Here is an 18547-nt window from a genome sequence, read left to right as displayed (position 1 = left end):
TAGAGCTGGGGGGAGAAAAAGGAAGAGACTGGTGAGTGGAGCTTAGTGAGAGTTACCTCTGTGCTAGTCGGTTTAACTACAAAACGGATGACAGCGAAATCACCTACTTCCTAGAATCACATGAGATTAAAAACTATGAAAAGTCTTTGCCTTTAAATCAGAAAGCACTACACACGTGTGCGCGCGTGCGCGCGCGTAGTTAGAACTTTAGACTTTAAAATAAAAACAAAATTCCGTGGTTCAACAAATCACAGGCAACACCCCGGACAAGATCCCATTCATCTTGAGAAAGACAAGGAACCCCAGAGTTTCTTCGTAGTTTGTCCACTTCAATCACCAGGATGTGGATTGAGGTAAGGATATGAGGTTGAAGCTGGGTTCAAAATAAAGATCACATGTGGTGGGGCTTCCCGTCTCTAGCATCTCTCAGAAATGCGAGCACGGCGAATCTTCCAGTAGTGGCATCAGGCTTCTTCCTCTTTCCTTCCTTCCTTTATTTTGACTTTCTTTCGTGGCTTCTCCTCATTTTGCCTCTTTTATACTCACTCTTGTTTATCATGTTGGTCTCTTTAGTACCTCTTAGTATCACGAAGTGTTTCTTTCACTCATTCGATGGTCTTGGGAGGGTGGTGTGGGTGGAGCAAGGGATTTGCCAGAGCCTGGTCTGCTCCTCTTGCCTCCACTCTAAGAATAGAGTGGAAAGATTAAAAGAAGCCTCTTTTAAAGAACCTTTTCCCCTCAGTGATTCTAGCCAAAAAAAAAAAAAAAAGCTTCTGGGAAAATATTCAAGAATATATTTAATTTCTACACTCCTAGAGAAAAAAAAAACACCAAGCACGCTCTTCGCTCTTGTGAAGGAAAAGAGAACATTTCTCCCTGAACTCACCTCTTGGAGGGTCACCTGGGCAGAGGAACACAGCAATTCAGTGAGTGGGATCTGGAGACAAACTTCCTGGCTTGTTCCTGGCTGTGTGACCTTGGGCCAGTTACTGTGCCTCATGCTCCACCTCCGTAACATGGACATAGTATTTAGTACCTACTTCATAGGGTTCTTGTGAGGATGAAATAAATTTAGTATCTAAAGCACCTAGAACCTGGTCTGTAGTGACTATTCAATGAATATGAGCTTTCTTTATGATTGCTATTATTGAGATTAGGCAATCCTTATCTCTACTGTATGAATTGAACAATTTGGCTCCATGTGGTTTAATATGTTGCTGAGGTTCATAAAAATTTCTCTTTGAGGGAAGAAAAAAATGTATGTTATGCATGATGGCATTTTTCCCAATCTTTTCATTCCAAAAAAAAAATAAATCAACGTACTTCTGCTTTTGCTTTTCTTAAACCAACAGCACACCAGACAGCATAGAGCCAACCACGAGACCACTGAGCACAGGGAAGCAGCCAGGATAATGGTCGAGCTCTCTGACCTAGTCACAGGTAAGATGGCGAATGGCCTGGATCGAGCTGTAAAATTGACCCCTGTAAAAAAAGAAAAGTCTCAATAATAACATATTAATAAGATACCATTGTAATGAAAATATTGTGGAAAAGATATGCTTACAGCAGTAACTGACACTTAGTAGGTTCAGTAAATATTTATTAAATTAAATGATTAAATAAATGAACCAGTAATAGATCCAAGATTTGTATTTCTGAAGAAATAGAAGAATTCAGTTCCAACAATAACATACAATTGTTCTTTCCAATGCTGTCCATTACTGATGGGGAATTCTTCCAATTCTCCTCTTTTATTCTCAGACTTAACCCTTTCCATCAATGAAAAATTTCAGTTTCACTCTATGTTCCACAAACTAGAACAGAAATGCTCTCAGCCCCAGAATGTGTGAAACTACTTGCTCTGACACATCTGTCCTATGAAAATAGGGCATGTAACACATCAGAACAGGGGCCAGGCACTCCTACTACAGAGCCAAGAGAATTTCTAATGTCCATGAGAATTTCCTTATCTAGAAAACTGGGAGTAGAGCAGTGGCAGATAGGCAGAGCCACTTTGGCTAGGGAAGATGGATCCAAATGGGCGGCTTCCTTACAGAGCTTATCTTTCTAAGAATTCATCTCTAACTCCTCCCCTTTCAATGGACTGAAAAATTTGGTTCTCACTCCATTATTATTTTTGAAACAAGGCATAAAAGAATCTAAAAAACCTTGCCTAGATATGCAAAAATCTGCACATAAATGTTTATAGCACCTCTATTCGTAATCACCCAAATCTGGAAACAACCCAAATGTTCTCCAAAAGGGGAAGGAATAAACCAACAGTGGTTTATCCAGACAAAGGAATACTGCTCAGCCAAAAGAAAAAAAATAAAAGGAAAAAGAAGGAAAAAAGGAGAGAAGAAAGAAAGGAAGGGAGGGAAAGAAAGAGAAAGAGAGAGAGAGACAGAGAGAGAAACCCTTAATAACCTGTAACAACTGAGATGAACATCAAAGGCATTAGGCTGAGTGAGAGAAATCCATCTGTAAAGGGGACATCTTGTATGATCCCATTAAATGACTCTCTACAAAAGACAAAACTATAGAGATGGAGAACAGATCAGCAGTTGCCAGGGATTAATGGTAGTGGGAGAGGAGGACGTCAAGATACAGGAATAGCATAAGGGAGACTTTTTGGAAATGTGCTGTATCCTGACTGTGGTGGTGATGACGCAAATCCATGTATGTATTTGGATTCATAAAAAGACAGCCCAAAAGATTAATTTTACTGTATATTATTTTTTTATCATTTATTTTAATTTGTCTATATTTGGGGGGTTCATTATTTTAATTGTGAGGATGGTTTCAGGGAAGCCTGCATTCATTGAAACTTATTGAACGGTATGCTTTAGACACGTAGTTTATCCTAAGTCAATTATACTTCAATACAAAAATTGAAAGTTAAAAAAACACTTGCCTGTGAACTGGAGTTAGTTATAACCAGCATTTTTGAGTAGCTCACTCAAAACAAACAAACAAATCCCAAGCCCCTGTTTTCATCTGAATAACTCAGGCAAAAACAGAGTTTTTATTTTTCTCTAATTCGAGGAAACACCATGTTTTTCTTTGCTGTGCTTTCTTTGGGCCGAGCCTGACATCTGATTGGAAGTCACAGTCAGATCTTCAGTCTCTTGACTCCTGGCTGACTTGGTCCAAAAGCTGCCATAACAAGATTAGCTAGAAATGGTTCTCCTGTGTGTACCTTTTACACTTAAGCCATATTTGGCTTGTTTGTTATCAATTAGTTGCTTTTTATGGGCATCTGAATAAGCTAAATCTAGTCCAGAGTCGGGGGAATGGGTTTTACTTGGGATTCACAGAAGTAAAAACAAAATTCTTCATTCTTTTATCCATTTTTCAATACTTGCTCAGTGATTATTTACTATGCTAAGTGGATAAGTTACTGTTCTCATTCTTAGAGATCTACAAGATGGTAAATGAAATAGGATACACATACAAATATTGGTAATACAAATCAGAATGAGACACTTGCCACCAGAATAATGCAAAGCAATTGCTTTGGAAGGTTATTTTCCATTGATATGATCAGGAAAAGCATCTCAGAGGAGAGAGTATCTAAGTGGGGCTTTGAAGGCCAAGCAAATAAAGATGGAGAGGAGAAAAGAAGAGTTGATGTTTAGGAAATTTATGCTGGGAAATACCGGGAATTGATGGAAAGCATTTGAGACAAATTTTGGTGGGCATTAAATGTCAGCCAAAAGGCCCTTGACTATATTCTGAAGGGAAAGAGCTGTCATAGAAGGGAAAATTCTGAGCTGAGAAGTGACATGAGCCACATGGAAATAGAAGCTCAGGCCAACGAAGTGTTTAGAACACAAGTAATGACAGCAGCTGAAGCGAGGGAGAGCAGTTTACAACCCTGGAGCAGTAACCTGAGTCTAAAGGAGAGACCATCAGCTTTCAAGTATTTTTAGCAGTAGGACAGTTTTTAAAAATGTAATCTTAGACACAGTCTCAACATACTCACTTATTCATAAAACAAATATTTATTTGTGCCTATGATGTGCCAGGTTTTTCTACACCCTGAGGATATAATGTTGATCTAAGCAGAAGAATTCCTGTCCCTTTAGGAACTCAGGTCCTAATAGGGGACAGAAGACACAGGCAGTAGGGAAACAAGCAAATACACAGATACTCTGATGCCATGTAGTAGGTAAGTGCCATGAAGAAGACTAAAGTGGGGTTGGAAAACAGAAAGACTGGAGGTGGGAGCAGCCTTGGGAATAGCATTATAAACTTATTGATCCAGAAAAGGCCGCTGGGATGTGACATGTGCGAAGAAACCTGAGTGAACTGATGAGTGAGCCATGTGAATTTCTGGAGGAGGAGTATTCCAAGTGTGGAAATGGCCACTAGAGTAGAGCTTTTCTGGATTAGGTGGCAGGAGCATTCCTGGCTCCCTCAAACTCTTCCTCAGCCCAGCAACCCCTGAGAAGCCCCTAAGAATGTCACGGCTTCGAGAAATGAGTGGAGAAACCACAGCCCAGACCACAATAATGATAGTGAATATGGAAAGGTTGGGTCCAAAGCAGTAGCACAAACTTATAGAAACCCTTCTCTCTTGGCAGTGTCTCAAGAAGTATCAGAAATGGATAGATGCATTGGATTAGTGAACATATTAGAAAGACTTATGAGTGATGTGGATCAAGGCTGCCCCGGGGAGAGAAGCCCAAGGGGTCCTGGCCTACATGCCAATCTATATGACCCAATTCATATCTAAAGTTAGACGAACACAGAATAACCAGACCCCACCTGCCCTGATACCGTTTAATGACTTTTTACATCGTCTTTCCTTTGTCTAGTAGAAAATAAGTCATGTACCCATGCCTTATAACATTAGTCCCACCCTCAACACATTGCAGCCCTTCGCTGCCCATGGGTCCTGTCCCCATGCTGTTCTCTGAATAAAAGAGCACTACTACCAGACCTTGAGAGTCCAAGAAATCTGTCTCTCGACACTTTGGCTGGCCGAGCCCGCATCAGTGAGGAGTGCATACCCACTTGGAAAGACCTATTTAACTTCTCAGTTCCTCAATTCTATATTTCTAAAATAGTATAGCAATTATAGTCAACAAGGCTGTATTATAAACTTCTAAGTTGCTAAGAGACTAGATCTTAATTGTTTTCACCACAAAAAGGAAATGATAATTATGTGATGTGACAGAGGTGTTACCTAATGCTCCAGGGGCAATCATATTGTATCAAACCAGCAGGTTGTACACCTTAAACTTAACAATGTTATGTCAATTATATCTCAGTAAATAAATATATATAAAGAATATATATATAAAGAAAATGAAATGTCTTTATTATGTCTGCAATTTAGCTATGGAGCTGAAGAAATGTACGTCTTTGTATGTAGTGATTAATGAAAAATGGATTAAAGTGACATCTACTTCCATTAAAAAATAAAGATATGGACAATGTTAGAAACTTTAGACAGGCAGATTGCCAATTTCCATGATCTAAAATCAGGAAGTACATCTGCCATTATCTGCCATTTCTGGGCATTAAGTAAATTCTGTCCTTTTTCTTCATTTCTAAGAAAAATAAATAAATAATGGAGAGAAAAGATAATGAAATAAAATAGGAATAATGATGCATTCTTCACTCTAAGAAATCTCTTCCTTCCTCTGAGAGAGAAGAGGGAAAATAATGAAAACGTTTGCAAGTTCTCTTCTTGATTCGTGGACAAATGAAACAATAACCCATGAATCAATGCTGGTCATGCCTATTTTGAAGCCTGTTAGAAATAAGAAACTTCATTGATTGGCCTATTAATGTTTGAATGAGAGCTGCTTTCCCAAATGATTCTGGCACTAGAAACTGATATACCTGGAAACTGGGAGTTACTCTCAGGACCTGCTAACTGTTAACAACGTCATGTCAACAAGGAGTCACAGAAGTGCAGGCTTTTTAATGTGTTCTTTTTATCCTCTATCTATTCTCTTCTAATTTAAACTTTTGTAAATCTCATTCTGGTAGGGCCTCACCTCATAGACCTGGTCTTGAAAATTATGAAGACTAATTTAAGGAAAAAGGCTAAAGAAAATCTTGTCAAGATGACTCCTCAGTTAGGCTACTTGACAAGTTATGGGCAGAACCGAAAAGAAAGTAATAGTCTAATAAATGGGAAACCAAGGCCAGCTCAAAATCACATGTGTGATTGAAAAGTTTCTGTCTGCACCATATTTTACGTTTGGTTTTATAACTTATTCTTTAATGTAACCTTGATGAAGTATTTAGTTAGTCTAAGTTAACCACTGAGGAAATTAAAGGGCAATGGTGTTTTAAATATCCAACAAGTCTGGGACAAAATATCCAGCTCTGCATGTGTCCTTGGGGATCCCCTGGTCAAGAACACTGACGGAACAACTTTCTTCATGAACCTGTGCTTACCTTAGGACACTGTCATCAGTATTAAAAGGATATCTGCCATACAAAATAATAATAGTATTACCTGACCACAGAAGATATTCCCTCGGGGAAGAAAAATGTTCCAAAACTTGGAATTAAGGGGAAAAAAATGATTACAGATCACACTGGAGCATTTTCAAACAGGGTTATCCAAGGTCTACCAAATTCTTTGGAATAAACTTTTGTTTGACTTAATATTTATTAATATTTAACAGTAATTACGGCCCAGTCTTGTTAATCTGTAGATGACTGGTAAGCTGCAAGTGATTTTTATCCAGGAAAGAAGCAAATGATATTTGTAGACACGTAACCTCAAAGGTTCCAGCTTTATTACCCTGTATCCAATTTGGCGAACTTATTTCAGCTGTTCTTTCCTGGCTACAATCTATATTTCTCAAATGTTCTTTAAACCACCTTTGCCGTCCTCCTGGTTCCCTCATTAATGAGTTAAGTAACTTATTGACAAGTGCTTATTATATATTCATGAGCGTCATATCTTTAACTTTTCGAAAGTATACTATGACAGTGTGAATTTAAGCTTTATCAGAGAGGGTGAATATCAGGCCTTAATTAAATATTTGTTGTTGGGCTCCAGACACCTCACATCGAACATTTGATTTCCTTTGCCATTTCCAATAACTAAGACATTTAAATCCTGTAATAACTGTTTTAATGTATTTTATAAAACTTTGCATTATCACACCTGTGCATTAACTGCTTCCCACACTTGCATGTCTTAAGTATCAAGATAACTTTCCTGACAAAATTAATAATTGATTATAGAGATCTACTTTTCAGTTCAAATGTGATGTCAGTATTTTAAAAATTCTTTTAGGTATTCTCTTAGATAAGGAGTTTTTTTTCTGGTAAATCACAATAATGGATGCAATAGTTACCTTATGTTTTTTAAGTAGATAACTCTGTGTCCCTATCAGAATTCAATCGTTTAAAAAGAGGATGTCAAAATTCACCCTCCCACTGCCCCTCTGTAGGAGGAGATTGGCTCCATTCTATGTGGAAGTGGGCAGTGGTATTTTGCATAGGCTCATCCGGCTTGAAGTTTAATTAACATATTATCTACTACAAACTTATTGAATAGTATTACCCTCTAATAAAGCAAAAATTATCAAGCATACTTCAGAAGGGAGATTTGTTTTTAAATTTTTGTCAAGAAGAATTGGCCCATATAAGCAATTTAGACACACCTTGTACCCAGACTTCTAAAGTACCAGGATTTTGAATGAGTATAGTTACCATTTCCGGGGTGGAGAGACAGTGAATGAGGTGGGCGGGACCGAAAGATAAGATTTCATAATACTCAATATCTCATGACTCTCTTACAAATTAAATTTTTCTAATTTATGTCTAACCAAATGTCATCAAAATAAAAAAAGTAGGACATTCAAAGTAAATTTTAACAACTAGAGGAAAATGTACATTTGGATTTATTCTTGCTTTCCAGGATTCTCTGGAGCCTTAATTTACGTCTTTTTGCTTCTTACACCTTAATGATATAGCCAAGTGAATTTTTTCTCTAAACAATATGACTTCTTATTCATGCTGGGAGTTATTCCCATTATAAAGGAGAAAAGGCTATTTTTTTTTTAAAGAAACAGATAATAAAAACACATTGCACTGAAATTACCTGGAGGCGAAATGACAGTAAAAATAAAGTGCCAATTTGACCCAGAGATCAAAACTGCCAAGTTGGAGAACCTCACATAACCATCTTGAGCTTCTGCCTGAGTACACCCTACAACAAACACAGAAACAGAAAGTAGATGTTAGTTACCTACTAGAGAGAGTTTCTTCAAGTCTTCTCTGTAGAGAGGCATTTGGACAACAAAGGAAAAAACTTTTTTTAGTTAAAGAGGTTACTAAATCCATCAGCCTTTTCTTAGACAAGTCTTCAAACCAAATAGTCCAAGATAGAATAATAATAATAACAGCTAACGTATATTGAAAGCTTACTCTGCCAGACACTGTGCTTTAGATACATCCCTGCAAATAAACTACACAACAACCCTATAATATATGCTACTATCTATATGCTATAGATTAGGAAATAGGCTCGTAAAAGGTTACATTACCTGGTGCTTGGGTGATAGCTCAAATATACTTGATTTCAATTCTTAACCGCCACTATATATTGACTGTTTTCTTATTAAATATCTCTCAAGAAAGCAAGTCATCCTTCCAGGTCAACAGTTTCTAGGCTCTGCCTCTCTTCTAGTCAAGGGATCTATAATTTATATGGTAGCAGAATTAAGCCAATAGATGAGGACCACGGCAATGCATCGAATCATGACTGATAAAGGCTACCTTGATTTAGCACCTTGGATTGCCTGGGCTATGGTTTTCCTGCATGAAATGCAAAACAGAAAGCTTACATCTTCTAACATTAGGCCGTCCATTTATAAAGTGAAAGAAAGAACTTAACTCAGGACCACATTCACAATGCCATTAATTAGTCTTCTGACTCCACCATCCTCAAATTACTTTGCTAATTAACAGCTGCTACATTTCACTCTGGAAATGTCACCATGATTGGTTTGATGGACAATGAGAAAGGAGAGTGGTCTTAAAGTTTATAAATTCGTTTGAGATCTTTAAGGCTGAAAGGTATCATAGAGATATAATATGCTTAGAGTTACATTTTTCAATCCAATTGCTCAATCCTTTTTGTGAAAACATTGTCTTTCCTCATCAATTTTGCAGAGCTAACTAAAACTTCCTTTTTCAGAAACATCTTTTCCTTCATCTCGTCAGAGTCCCAAAATAAATAAAATGCCCAGAAAAATGGAAATAAATAAGCCAAGACTCAAATAAATGATAGGCGCCCAAGATAAATGCAGTTTATACTCTTTAAAACCTATATGCATCAAAATTATGGTCAATAAACTCTTGCAAACAATGAACCGCAGAGTACAGATGTTCAACATGAAATCATTTGCTGCAGTTTTCCTTTGACAAACGTCCTTATTGTTCCCATCTTTGGAGGAATACAAAGCAGCATTTAATCGAAATGTGTCCGTGGAGCACAGTGAGTCTGCCTCGTAGAACAGCCGTCAAACTGCCTAATGGAAAGTGCTTTAGCTCCAAATGGGTTTGCTTTTGTGTTAAATACCAGCTTGCCTCAGAGATCTCTACAAAGATTCCCATATATATCTATGATATTCTCAGATTTGAAGCATATGTGCCCCAAAGCTGAGGCAGTTGCTGCCAAGTACAGTACATTACTCCAGGGTTCATCCCATCCCTGCAATGGCAAAGTGTAAAATACAGAAATGCCATTGACAGGCTCCCTGATCAAGCTGGTGTAAACAATGGGTTGAGATGGGCTGTTGGATTTGAAGCAAGATTGAAATTGATTACACGGCTACCAGGGAATGCTACCTGAATGCGTGTCTGCAGGAAGTGTGGTTTCTAAAATACCTTTTCAGCCTCAATTCTCCCCTCAACTATCCCTCTCACCCCTAGTCATACACACTACCAAACTATTAGTCCATTAATGTTGAGACTTTATTTTTTTAAATATTAAGAACATATTTTTTCCTACAGCTAGAATCTATAATTAAATACCAAAGGATCTAAAGGGCCCTTAAATAATAATCTTTGAGGGAATAAATCCACTTTTTGTTAATAGATTATAACATATTTTTACCAAGGAGGATCTCCCGAGACAAAAGAACATGAAGTTAAATTGTAGAATGAACAATTTAGACTAGACATATATAGTTTTGTTGTTGCTGTTTTTTCTTCTCCAGAAAACATTGAGAATAAGTTAGGTATTCCATCCCAAATGGTTTTGGTTCCATTCTTTCTGAAGTTAAGGAGAAGTATTTCATGATGGCTTCAAGAGATACTTTCAATCATATAAAATAGGGTGTTTTGGTGATGCAGGCATTCTAAAGACAGAAAACTACACAAAATTTTTTCCCTACTTTATGATACCAAAAAAAAATGCGTGCATAGAAGACAACCTCAGTTCATTCCTCATACTTTCCTACTGAATCTTCCAGAGAGGACAATAGTGACAAAACAGATCATACAAAACAGACCATACCAACCTAAAATTGTCAGTGATTCATTGGTAAGGAATCTGTCTTTCAACATGTCACCAACAAGTTTCAAAGGGTGCTGTATTACCCTGACAGCAGTAACTCTGCATAAATGGCCAATACTTAAAACCATATTTCTAGAAAGAGGGCTTGGCAAAAGTAACCAGATTGCTTGCTTCTTTCCCCATTATGATATGCAAATATCCTGGTCATAAGAGACGCTTGTACCTAAAACATAATTGCTATTCTCTTTTTTTGTTTGTTTTACCAATACTAAAGGATATATTTATAATCTTTATTTACTATGCATATTTTGAAAACATTTATTATTTTCAAACCACAACTGAGCTAATATTTAAGAAAGTCTTTCTAATCTAAAACAGCAGTACAATGCTTAGTTCAGAGGTTTACTTTGATCTAGCTCCTCGTTAGAATTATTCAGAAATTCTGAATTCATGCAGACAAGGTAAATCCATTGGTTCTATTCTTCTAGACTGCCCTGTAAAGCTTTGTGAAAAGGGCTGTCTGGGTTAGAGGTTTGGGGAGTGGCAGTGGATGCTCTCCTTTATGAGAATATTATTCATGACCTATCTTAAAAATAATCTATAATCAGTTTGAATTCTCAGCACCCTTTCCTAATTTTCTCACTGTGATTGGTTAGAGGGATTAAAGGGACCTAACAGGCCCACTTTTCCAGACTGTGATAATCTCTGGCCGCTATTGGAATATAGGAGTTGATTTCAGAATGCGCCATGGACCCTCTCTTCTGGATTGTATTAAGTTGATAGAAAAGAAATTTCTCTTCACTTCAGAGTGAACCCCGGAATTAAACTGTGGTTGTGTGTGACTAGGAGTCCCTCAAATGAGAGGGATGTACACAATCCCACCCATAACAGGAGGGAGAATCCTTGGGTGCTTTGAGGACCAAGAGGACACTCTTTGAGACAAGACCCCCCTGTGCATGGAGCATTGAGGATCTCAGGAAAGATCCGCGTGCTGGGAGATGTCCTCCTGGACTGCACACATACAGGAGGCCTCTAGTAGGAACATGGTTAATCATTTGTGTGGGGGACTAGAGTGGGGGCAGATAAGAACAGAAAGCCCTTTTGACACTCTGAAACACAAATTGGAATGATCATAAACCAGAAACCGATCATTCCTGTTGTCTTCAAACTTTCATCACACATATGAAAAGACCTCTGTCTTAAGTTGGCCCAAAAGCCAGTTCCTACTTACCTTTTTCTGTTTCTCCTCATCAAAACTCTTGTCTCTTTCTCCTCCTCTAGTCTTTTCCATTTCAGTAAATAACATCGGTATCCACCCAATACATCAAGGTCAGAATCCAAAAGTCAGCCTTAAGTCCTTGTTTCCTTTATTCCCACTACATGCTATTGATGTTAGTTCTAAAAGATGCTCTGAATCCCCACACTTTGATCTCCACCATCATCTCTTGCCTGGCCTGCTGTGATCACTTCTCAACTGGACTGCTAGGTTCACTCTTGTTCTTCTCTATCCCACCCTCCACGGAACAGGGTAGTCTTCTAAACATGTAAGGCAGACCTTCTCACAGCCTGCTTACAGCCCTCCAATGGCTTTGCCTGTCATGAGAGTAGAGTCCAAACTCACCTCTGTTGTCGGGCTCCAGCCCACCCCTCTGACTTCACTTCCTCCCTTTAACTCCCTCAGTCACTAGACTCCTTTGCCTGTTTCTGCTTCTCAAACACATTCTCCTTAAAATATTTTCTGTGGATCACATTTTGAGCTGTTTTAAAGCATAATGATTGAACTATTTCATAATAAAATAATGTGCACTTTTAAAGCTCCAAATCAAAGACAAGACAAACCAGTGGCAGTGCCAGGACTAACCCTTGGGGATTCTGAGTTCCTAACCTGTCACAGCCCACTGGGGCGGGGGGCGGGGTGAGTCTTCTTATATCTTTGAGTAGGTTGTATTTCAAGAGGATTTTTTGGTTTTTGTTTGGAGTTTTTTTGTCAGATAGACAGAATTCAGAACTTAGGAACCATTTTTCCTATAAAAACCATGTCGCACCTGCTTGTTTCTTCCCAGGCCGGGCCCTCAAACACACATTCCTGGGCCTCTCTGAGGGATATGTAATCAAACTGTCCTGGGCCAAGGCCTAAGAGTCTGCACTTTAAATGATACCTATTTTGATTTTCATGTGCACAAGCTCCAGGGAATGTAAATGAAGCGAGCAGTGGTACTGGCATTGAGCTGGAAGGTAAGAGAGGGCAAAGAAAGATGGAGAGGGGACAGTGAACTCTGAGGGCCTGCTCTGTGCCAGGTGCTTTGCTTTTGCCATCACATTTATTCTTCATCACATTGAGAGTGAGTTTTTCTGTTTCCCCATAGAAACTACTTTGTACATGTGAATTGCTCCCTGGGCCAGTCCATGACACTGTCCCGGAGAATCTTTTGTCTTCAGAGGGCTGAGTAGTGCATAGCAAGCTGGGATTTGAGACCCAGCTGAAGTGTCCATGCCCTTTCCCTTACACCATATTGAGGATATGGGTATGAACAGAATGCTCCTTCATCACGCAGGGGAAGGGAGAGGAGGAGGTCGTTCCCTAGGTGTTTACTGCCAGCTCAATCTTCCCTTTCACAGACACTGGCATCGTAGACTGGGATGAGAGAGGTTTCTTCCAAATCATGGAAGATGCTGAGTATTACCAACCTTGCTGTGAATTCCTAATGGTCGCAAGCATCTTCTGTGCAGAGGCAGTAGTAACAGGTCGCTGAATGTCACAGATGCCTACCTTTCAGAACGGAGTCTGATGTCCCTTCCAGGGAAATAGAAATAGCCCACGGCTCTGAGGGGGTGCCCAAGGACTCTACTCTCCGATTCTGGAAATAGGGAAAAAGAAAGAAAGAAAGAAAGAAAAAGATGGATTCAGAAGAGAATTTGGGGAAGTTATCTAAAAAAAGAGAATTCAGATAGAATCTTTTATAAAGGACATATTCAATAGAAATAATATGCAAAGGATATAAAATGATAAAAAAAAATTTTCTCTTGTTAAGAATAATCAAATTTAGCTTAATGACAGAAGAGAAGGGAGATTACTGCAGGAAAAATTGGGGCAGAGCAGTGGAGAGGAGTAAGGAAGCTGAGTTTATAGGAGAGAAGAGTGGCATTATGTGCTAAGGTTAATAAGGAAGGAAAGATCAGGAGAAGAAAACACGAGAGAGTCAAGTGAGGGCCAGACTAGATCCAAAGTGACAGGTTTCCAAGAGTGGACCTCAGTCCCATGGCCTTCTGCCCTTCGCAAAAAGTAATTTTTTCAAAAAAAATTATTTTTAAAATAAAGAGTGGAAAGCTGATTTAACTATCATATTTCACTTTTTTTTTCCCTCGACTTTAGTAAATATAGAAACCATAAAATAGAATCAGAGGCTGTGGACACTGAAATTAGAATTAAGCACAGAAGCCTCTTATTGATGATTTACTTAACCGCATACAAGAGAAATCATTAAAAATAACATAAAACTATGATGCAGATGTGATGGCATAAATTCCTTCATTAGCATATGAAATTACTTCTTCAGATATAGATATACTTCTTTGAGAAGGCTAGATTTCTGAGAAGATATGAGAGATATCCTTCAAGAATTTGCTTGGGGAGGAAAAGTATCAGAATTATATTTTTACCCTTAATTAAATTCTGGACAGTCATAGAAAGTGGGAGGAAAGCAGGCTGTGACATGGAAGGAAAATGACAAGAGTCATAAGAATTTCCAAGTGCAGCAAATGTCACACAGTGGGCATTCTGTAAATGTGTATCAACATGATGAAATCTAAAATGTGCTGAACACAGCATGCTACCTGGCTCGAAAGAAAGACTGTTACCTGTGAACAAGTTACCTGCTTATCCAGAAAAACCAGTTGTGGTTGTACTGGAAGTTCTTTTCCTACTTCTCCATCTGAAGGTTGGACCAGGACTGAAAGAGCATAGGGCCGAATATATATCAAGTTCCCAGTTTTAAAGCTGCTTGTATTTCTGGCACATGTTAAAAAAAAAAAAAAAAGAATGCATCCGTAAGATTACAAATATCACTGCAGTGGCTATTTTCCATAAGACATTATTACCAGTGGAAATATTCACATTCGCCTTTGTTTCTAGAACTTAGTAATACACTGTATCGCCAACATAATCTTATAACCCAAGAATAGTTTTATATTTGTTTTATATGTTTGCTTAGACAAAGTAAAGGACGGACTGGGTGTATGTTTGTGTGATGACAGAGGAGAAGCACAAATTATGAACTTAGATTTTTAACACAGTTTATTAACATCGGGCCCAAAAAAAGCCTCAGAGAGGGAACTTAGACTAAAATAGTTAGAAGGTGGGATATGTTCAGTAGTATGCTAGTAAACCAGCTCTCCCTGAAAAGGCCCTGATTTGTAGAGTTTTCCAGTTTCCAGGGCACACAAACTCCCATCAGGGCTGATTCTGTGGTAGCAAGATGACGTCGCTGAAAAGAATTGGGAAGAGATGCATGAGAGCAAGCTCCCACACACCACTGTTGTTCAGGGAACAGCTCACTGAATCCTACAACCACCTTTTCATATTTACATTCTCCACGGTGTGCTTGCACTAAATAGGTTCAATCACTGTGGGATTAATTGATTAATTTATTTTAATTGAAGGAAAGCCTTAGGGAAAATAATACTTACAATTAATATAAGCCAAGCACTTACGGTGTACCAGGTACTATTCTAAGCTTTCCACGTATGAACCTATTGCATCCTTAAAATGACACTATGAGGTAGGTATTCTGACTCACATATGAAGAAACTGATGTCCAAAAGGGCTGAAGGAACTTGCCAAAGGTATTACAAATAGTAAGTGTGTGGCCAAGGTATCGAGCAGTTAACCAACGAGCTGTACTGTTTTCACCACTTTCAAGCACATTAATTGCTGATGAGACTTAGCAATAAAATGAAATAAATAGAAAAGAAAAGAAAATGGTTATATAGTTCATGATACCTGAAAAGATCTTTTTCCCGGAGCTTTGGTATTTTTGATGAGCAAGATACCTTTATTAAAACAACATTATAGATTATATATCTATTGTCCCATTAGCCTATTGTGTATTACACATCATAGCATGCAACTGATTTTTAGCACTTAAACGGAGATGTGGAGACATCATATATCACATATATTGCCCTAACATAGAGCATCTCTTGGTGACTTATACCCAAAACAGCCCAGGTCAGGTCTAACAACGCTTTGATTTAAAACAAACAAGCAAAAAAAGTAGCTTACCCTGCCCTCAATTAAATGCTTATGAGTCAACTATTTTATTCTCAAGCCTTTTATTTTTTTTCTTATGTGAGAAGAAAAGGATAAAATATTTATTTAACATGGAGGGTTGATGTCAAGTAAAGGTGACAATTAGTCCTCAAAAGAGGAAACAGTGGAAGAGCAAATAGAGTGGATCACGAACTATGAAGTTTCTATAGGAAGCAATTTCTATCTCCCCTGAGAATCCTGGGAAATGGGGGCAGAGTGGGCATATGCGGTCCTAAGGATCCCCTTCGGTCATCTACCACCTAAGGTCCTGACCTCTCAGCTAGAATCACTCACTGGGAATGCAACCTACCCTAGCCTAATCACCAATTATTAGTTTCCTTAGCCTGAGAGCGTAAGGCTTCTTTTTTCTTTTTTTTTTAAATGGAACAATTTAAATCAGATTTTTTAAATCCGTGCTATTAATTCTATCTTTCTATGGGTCATAGGCTACTGGAAAATCTAACATTGTTACCAGATCCTGTTTCTCTCTTACCCTATTTCTTCAGTGCTTTGTGATGTGGGACAGGATGCAGGCTAGCAGCGTGGGTTACAGAAACTGAAAGACTCTCAAGGATCCTGACATAAGTACACTGATGTCTAGAGACGAGGGGATGGGAACTGACGGCCTGAACCCCCACTGAAAGGGCTGTCGCTGACACACTTTAAAGTTTATTGTGAGCAAACATCTCTTATTAAATGTAAACAGCATCGCACTGGAGGTCAGAGACTTGCTGCTGGAGCATATCCCAAGGTAATACCACTTTAAGCTCCACATAAACTCTTAAGCAGTTTCTATCCTAAAACCTGACCGTAGGTGGTACAGTTTTTTACGATATGTTATAATAGTGCAATAAATCTGTTAGCTTAAAATCGAATCTCCGTGGCCTTTTAGAGAAATCATCATTAAATGCAGGGTCCTGTTAATGATGCCATCGAAGTGAAATTGTTTAATCTGCTAAGGGGGTGAAAGGTCACCAAATGAATTTTTTATAATACATCAACTTGACACGCAATAGGGAAAACTGTAATAGATAAAGGCAAAGGAAAAGGGCACTGTCTTCTTCTGATAGGTCAATAGCAGCCAAGAGAGTCACTCATCCACTTTCCTTTCACGATGGGGCTCCTTTTGCATTTAATATGGACACCCAATTAATACCTCAGCACCACAGACAACCTCATTTTAGGTGACTTATAGCAATTTCTCCCCCTTCCCTGAAATGAAAGTGATCACAATACATCATAGCATTGTGCGAATTAACGTTAATTGATTCAAGTTACCAAGCAATGATGGGCCACTTATATAATCTAGGCGTTATTGGGTGCTAGAAGGGATGGAGGGAAGATTAGATTCCAGTGTCCGTTGCTGTGACGACGGGAGTCACCTGACGCCTTGTTAGACGGTTGTAAGGTTCTATTGCTGGCCCCAGTGGGGTCGTCAGTAAACTGGAGTGATGTCCAAACATCATTATACGCTGCTCCGATATTAAAGCAAAGGGATTAGCAACTTATTGCAAGCAACCTGGATTTGTCATTGTGCTGTCGTTATCCAATTTCCAAGCACTAATGTGACTGTAGCCTGCAGGCAGGAGGACCCACAGCCAAACTTTAAAAAATGGGGGAGGAAAGTTCCCTCCAACCCTCCCAGTTTTAACCACCAGCCAACAGCGTCCAATACCCAGTCAGGTATGTGAAAGAATTTTTTTTTCCCTTCTATGCTTAAGTGTGGTTAAAAGAGAAAGATGAAGAGATTAAAGAAATGTCCCAGTTTAGAGATCACCACTATTCACTCCGAGTCTTGCTTTTCGATCTGCCACATCTGAAATGCTCACCCTGTGGAGGAGGCGATTATTTCTATCTGCATAGCAAACCCAGCAAACAAACAAACAAATAAATGCTATCAATGAAAGCTGCCTGTGGGCGGGACCTCTGGCGGTAGCTGAGGGAGTGTGGGGGTTACAGGTACTTCCTCAGTCCCTCTTTAGCATTCATCTCCTGAAAGCTACTAAGACAGGTTCCTGTAAAAGAGCCCGATGTTTTGATTAAACGTTCCAGGGTGTCCCACGCATTTTCAATCACTCTTGTTTTCAATAAGCTAGATAGGGCAGAATCTACATGCACCATTAGGGGACTTGAATTCCAAGGGAATTTGAGAGATTCTATATCCTGGAAGAAGAAAGTAAGTTCTCTAGTCAATTCATTTTAACATATGTTAACCCTCCTACTACATACAAACATCATTCAAGGCACTGCGAGATACAAAAAGATAAACAGAACACGGTGACCTCTGTCCCTCAGGAACATTCTTCCATATAGTTTGTAGGGCAAGAATGACTTTCCTGGTTATCTTTCAGAGTTGGCAAATACCATTTTATTTGTTTCATAGTCCCTATGCTCCCTATTAAACCTAGCCAGATGTCCTCAATGACCGCAACTCCAAAGAGGGAAGAAATGTCTTATGACCCAATGGTTCCCTTCTGACACGATAGCATAGTGGTGCCAATCCTGGCACATTGTAAGCACCCAATAGCTGTTACTATAGTAATACTATGACAAGTCAGTACCCAACACACTCTTCCTCTGCAATTAGGTCACTAAACGCCTCTGGAAACCCACCACCTATCTTGGCCCGGCCAACTTCAAGTTCTGGTATACTCCTCAATCGGCGTGCTTACTGCTATGCTCTAATACTTATCATTAAACTCTTGTGGTTTTTCAAACTATTCATTTCAAAATGAGAT

At 38.8% G+C, this 18547-nt stretch overlaps 1 protein-coding gene across 4 annotated transcripts in view; it reads right to left on the bottom strand.

Annotated features, from left to right (window-relative positions):
* Positions 1 to 18547, bottom strand: part of PKHD1 (PKHD1 ciliary IPT domain containing fibrocystin/polyductin) — a 412643-nt gene that overhangs the window by 13610 nt on the left and 380486 nt on the right. For 3 of the 4 annotated variants that reach the window (XM_046639693.1, XM_046639695.1, XM_046639694.1), the window contains 4 exons: positions 14375 to 14510; positions 13272 to 13359; positions 8081 to 8188; positions 1324 to 1482 (listed from right to left, as the gene is read on the bottom strand). In XM_046639693.1, the coding sequence (XP_046495649.1) occupies positions 1324 to 1482; positions 8081 to 8188; positions 13272 to 13359; positions 14375 to 14510 (491 nt within the window). Of the gene's footprint in view, positions 1 to 56; positions 685 to 1323; positions 1483 to 8080; positions 8189 to 13271; positions 13360 to 14374; positions 14511 to 18547 lie in introns of those variants that run through there. The other variant, XM_046639696.1, reaches the window with a different exon arrangement.

The sequence above is a fragment of the Equus quagga genome, chromosome 15 (assembly GCF_021613505.1).
Source record: "Equus quagga isolate Etosha38 chromosome 15, UCLA_HA_Equagga_1.0, whole genome shotgun sequence".
Classification (NCBI taxonomy): domain Eukaryota; kingdom Metazoa; phylum Chordata; class Mammalia; order Perissodactyla; family Equidae; genus Equus; species Equus quagga.
The sequence above is the reverse complement of the archived record's forward strand: the minus strand, read 5'-3'. Positions and strand labels throughout refer to the sequence as shown.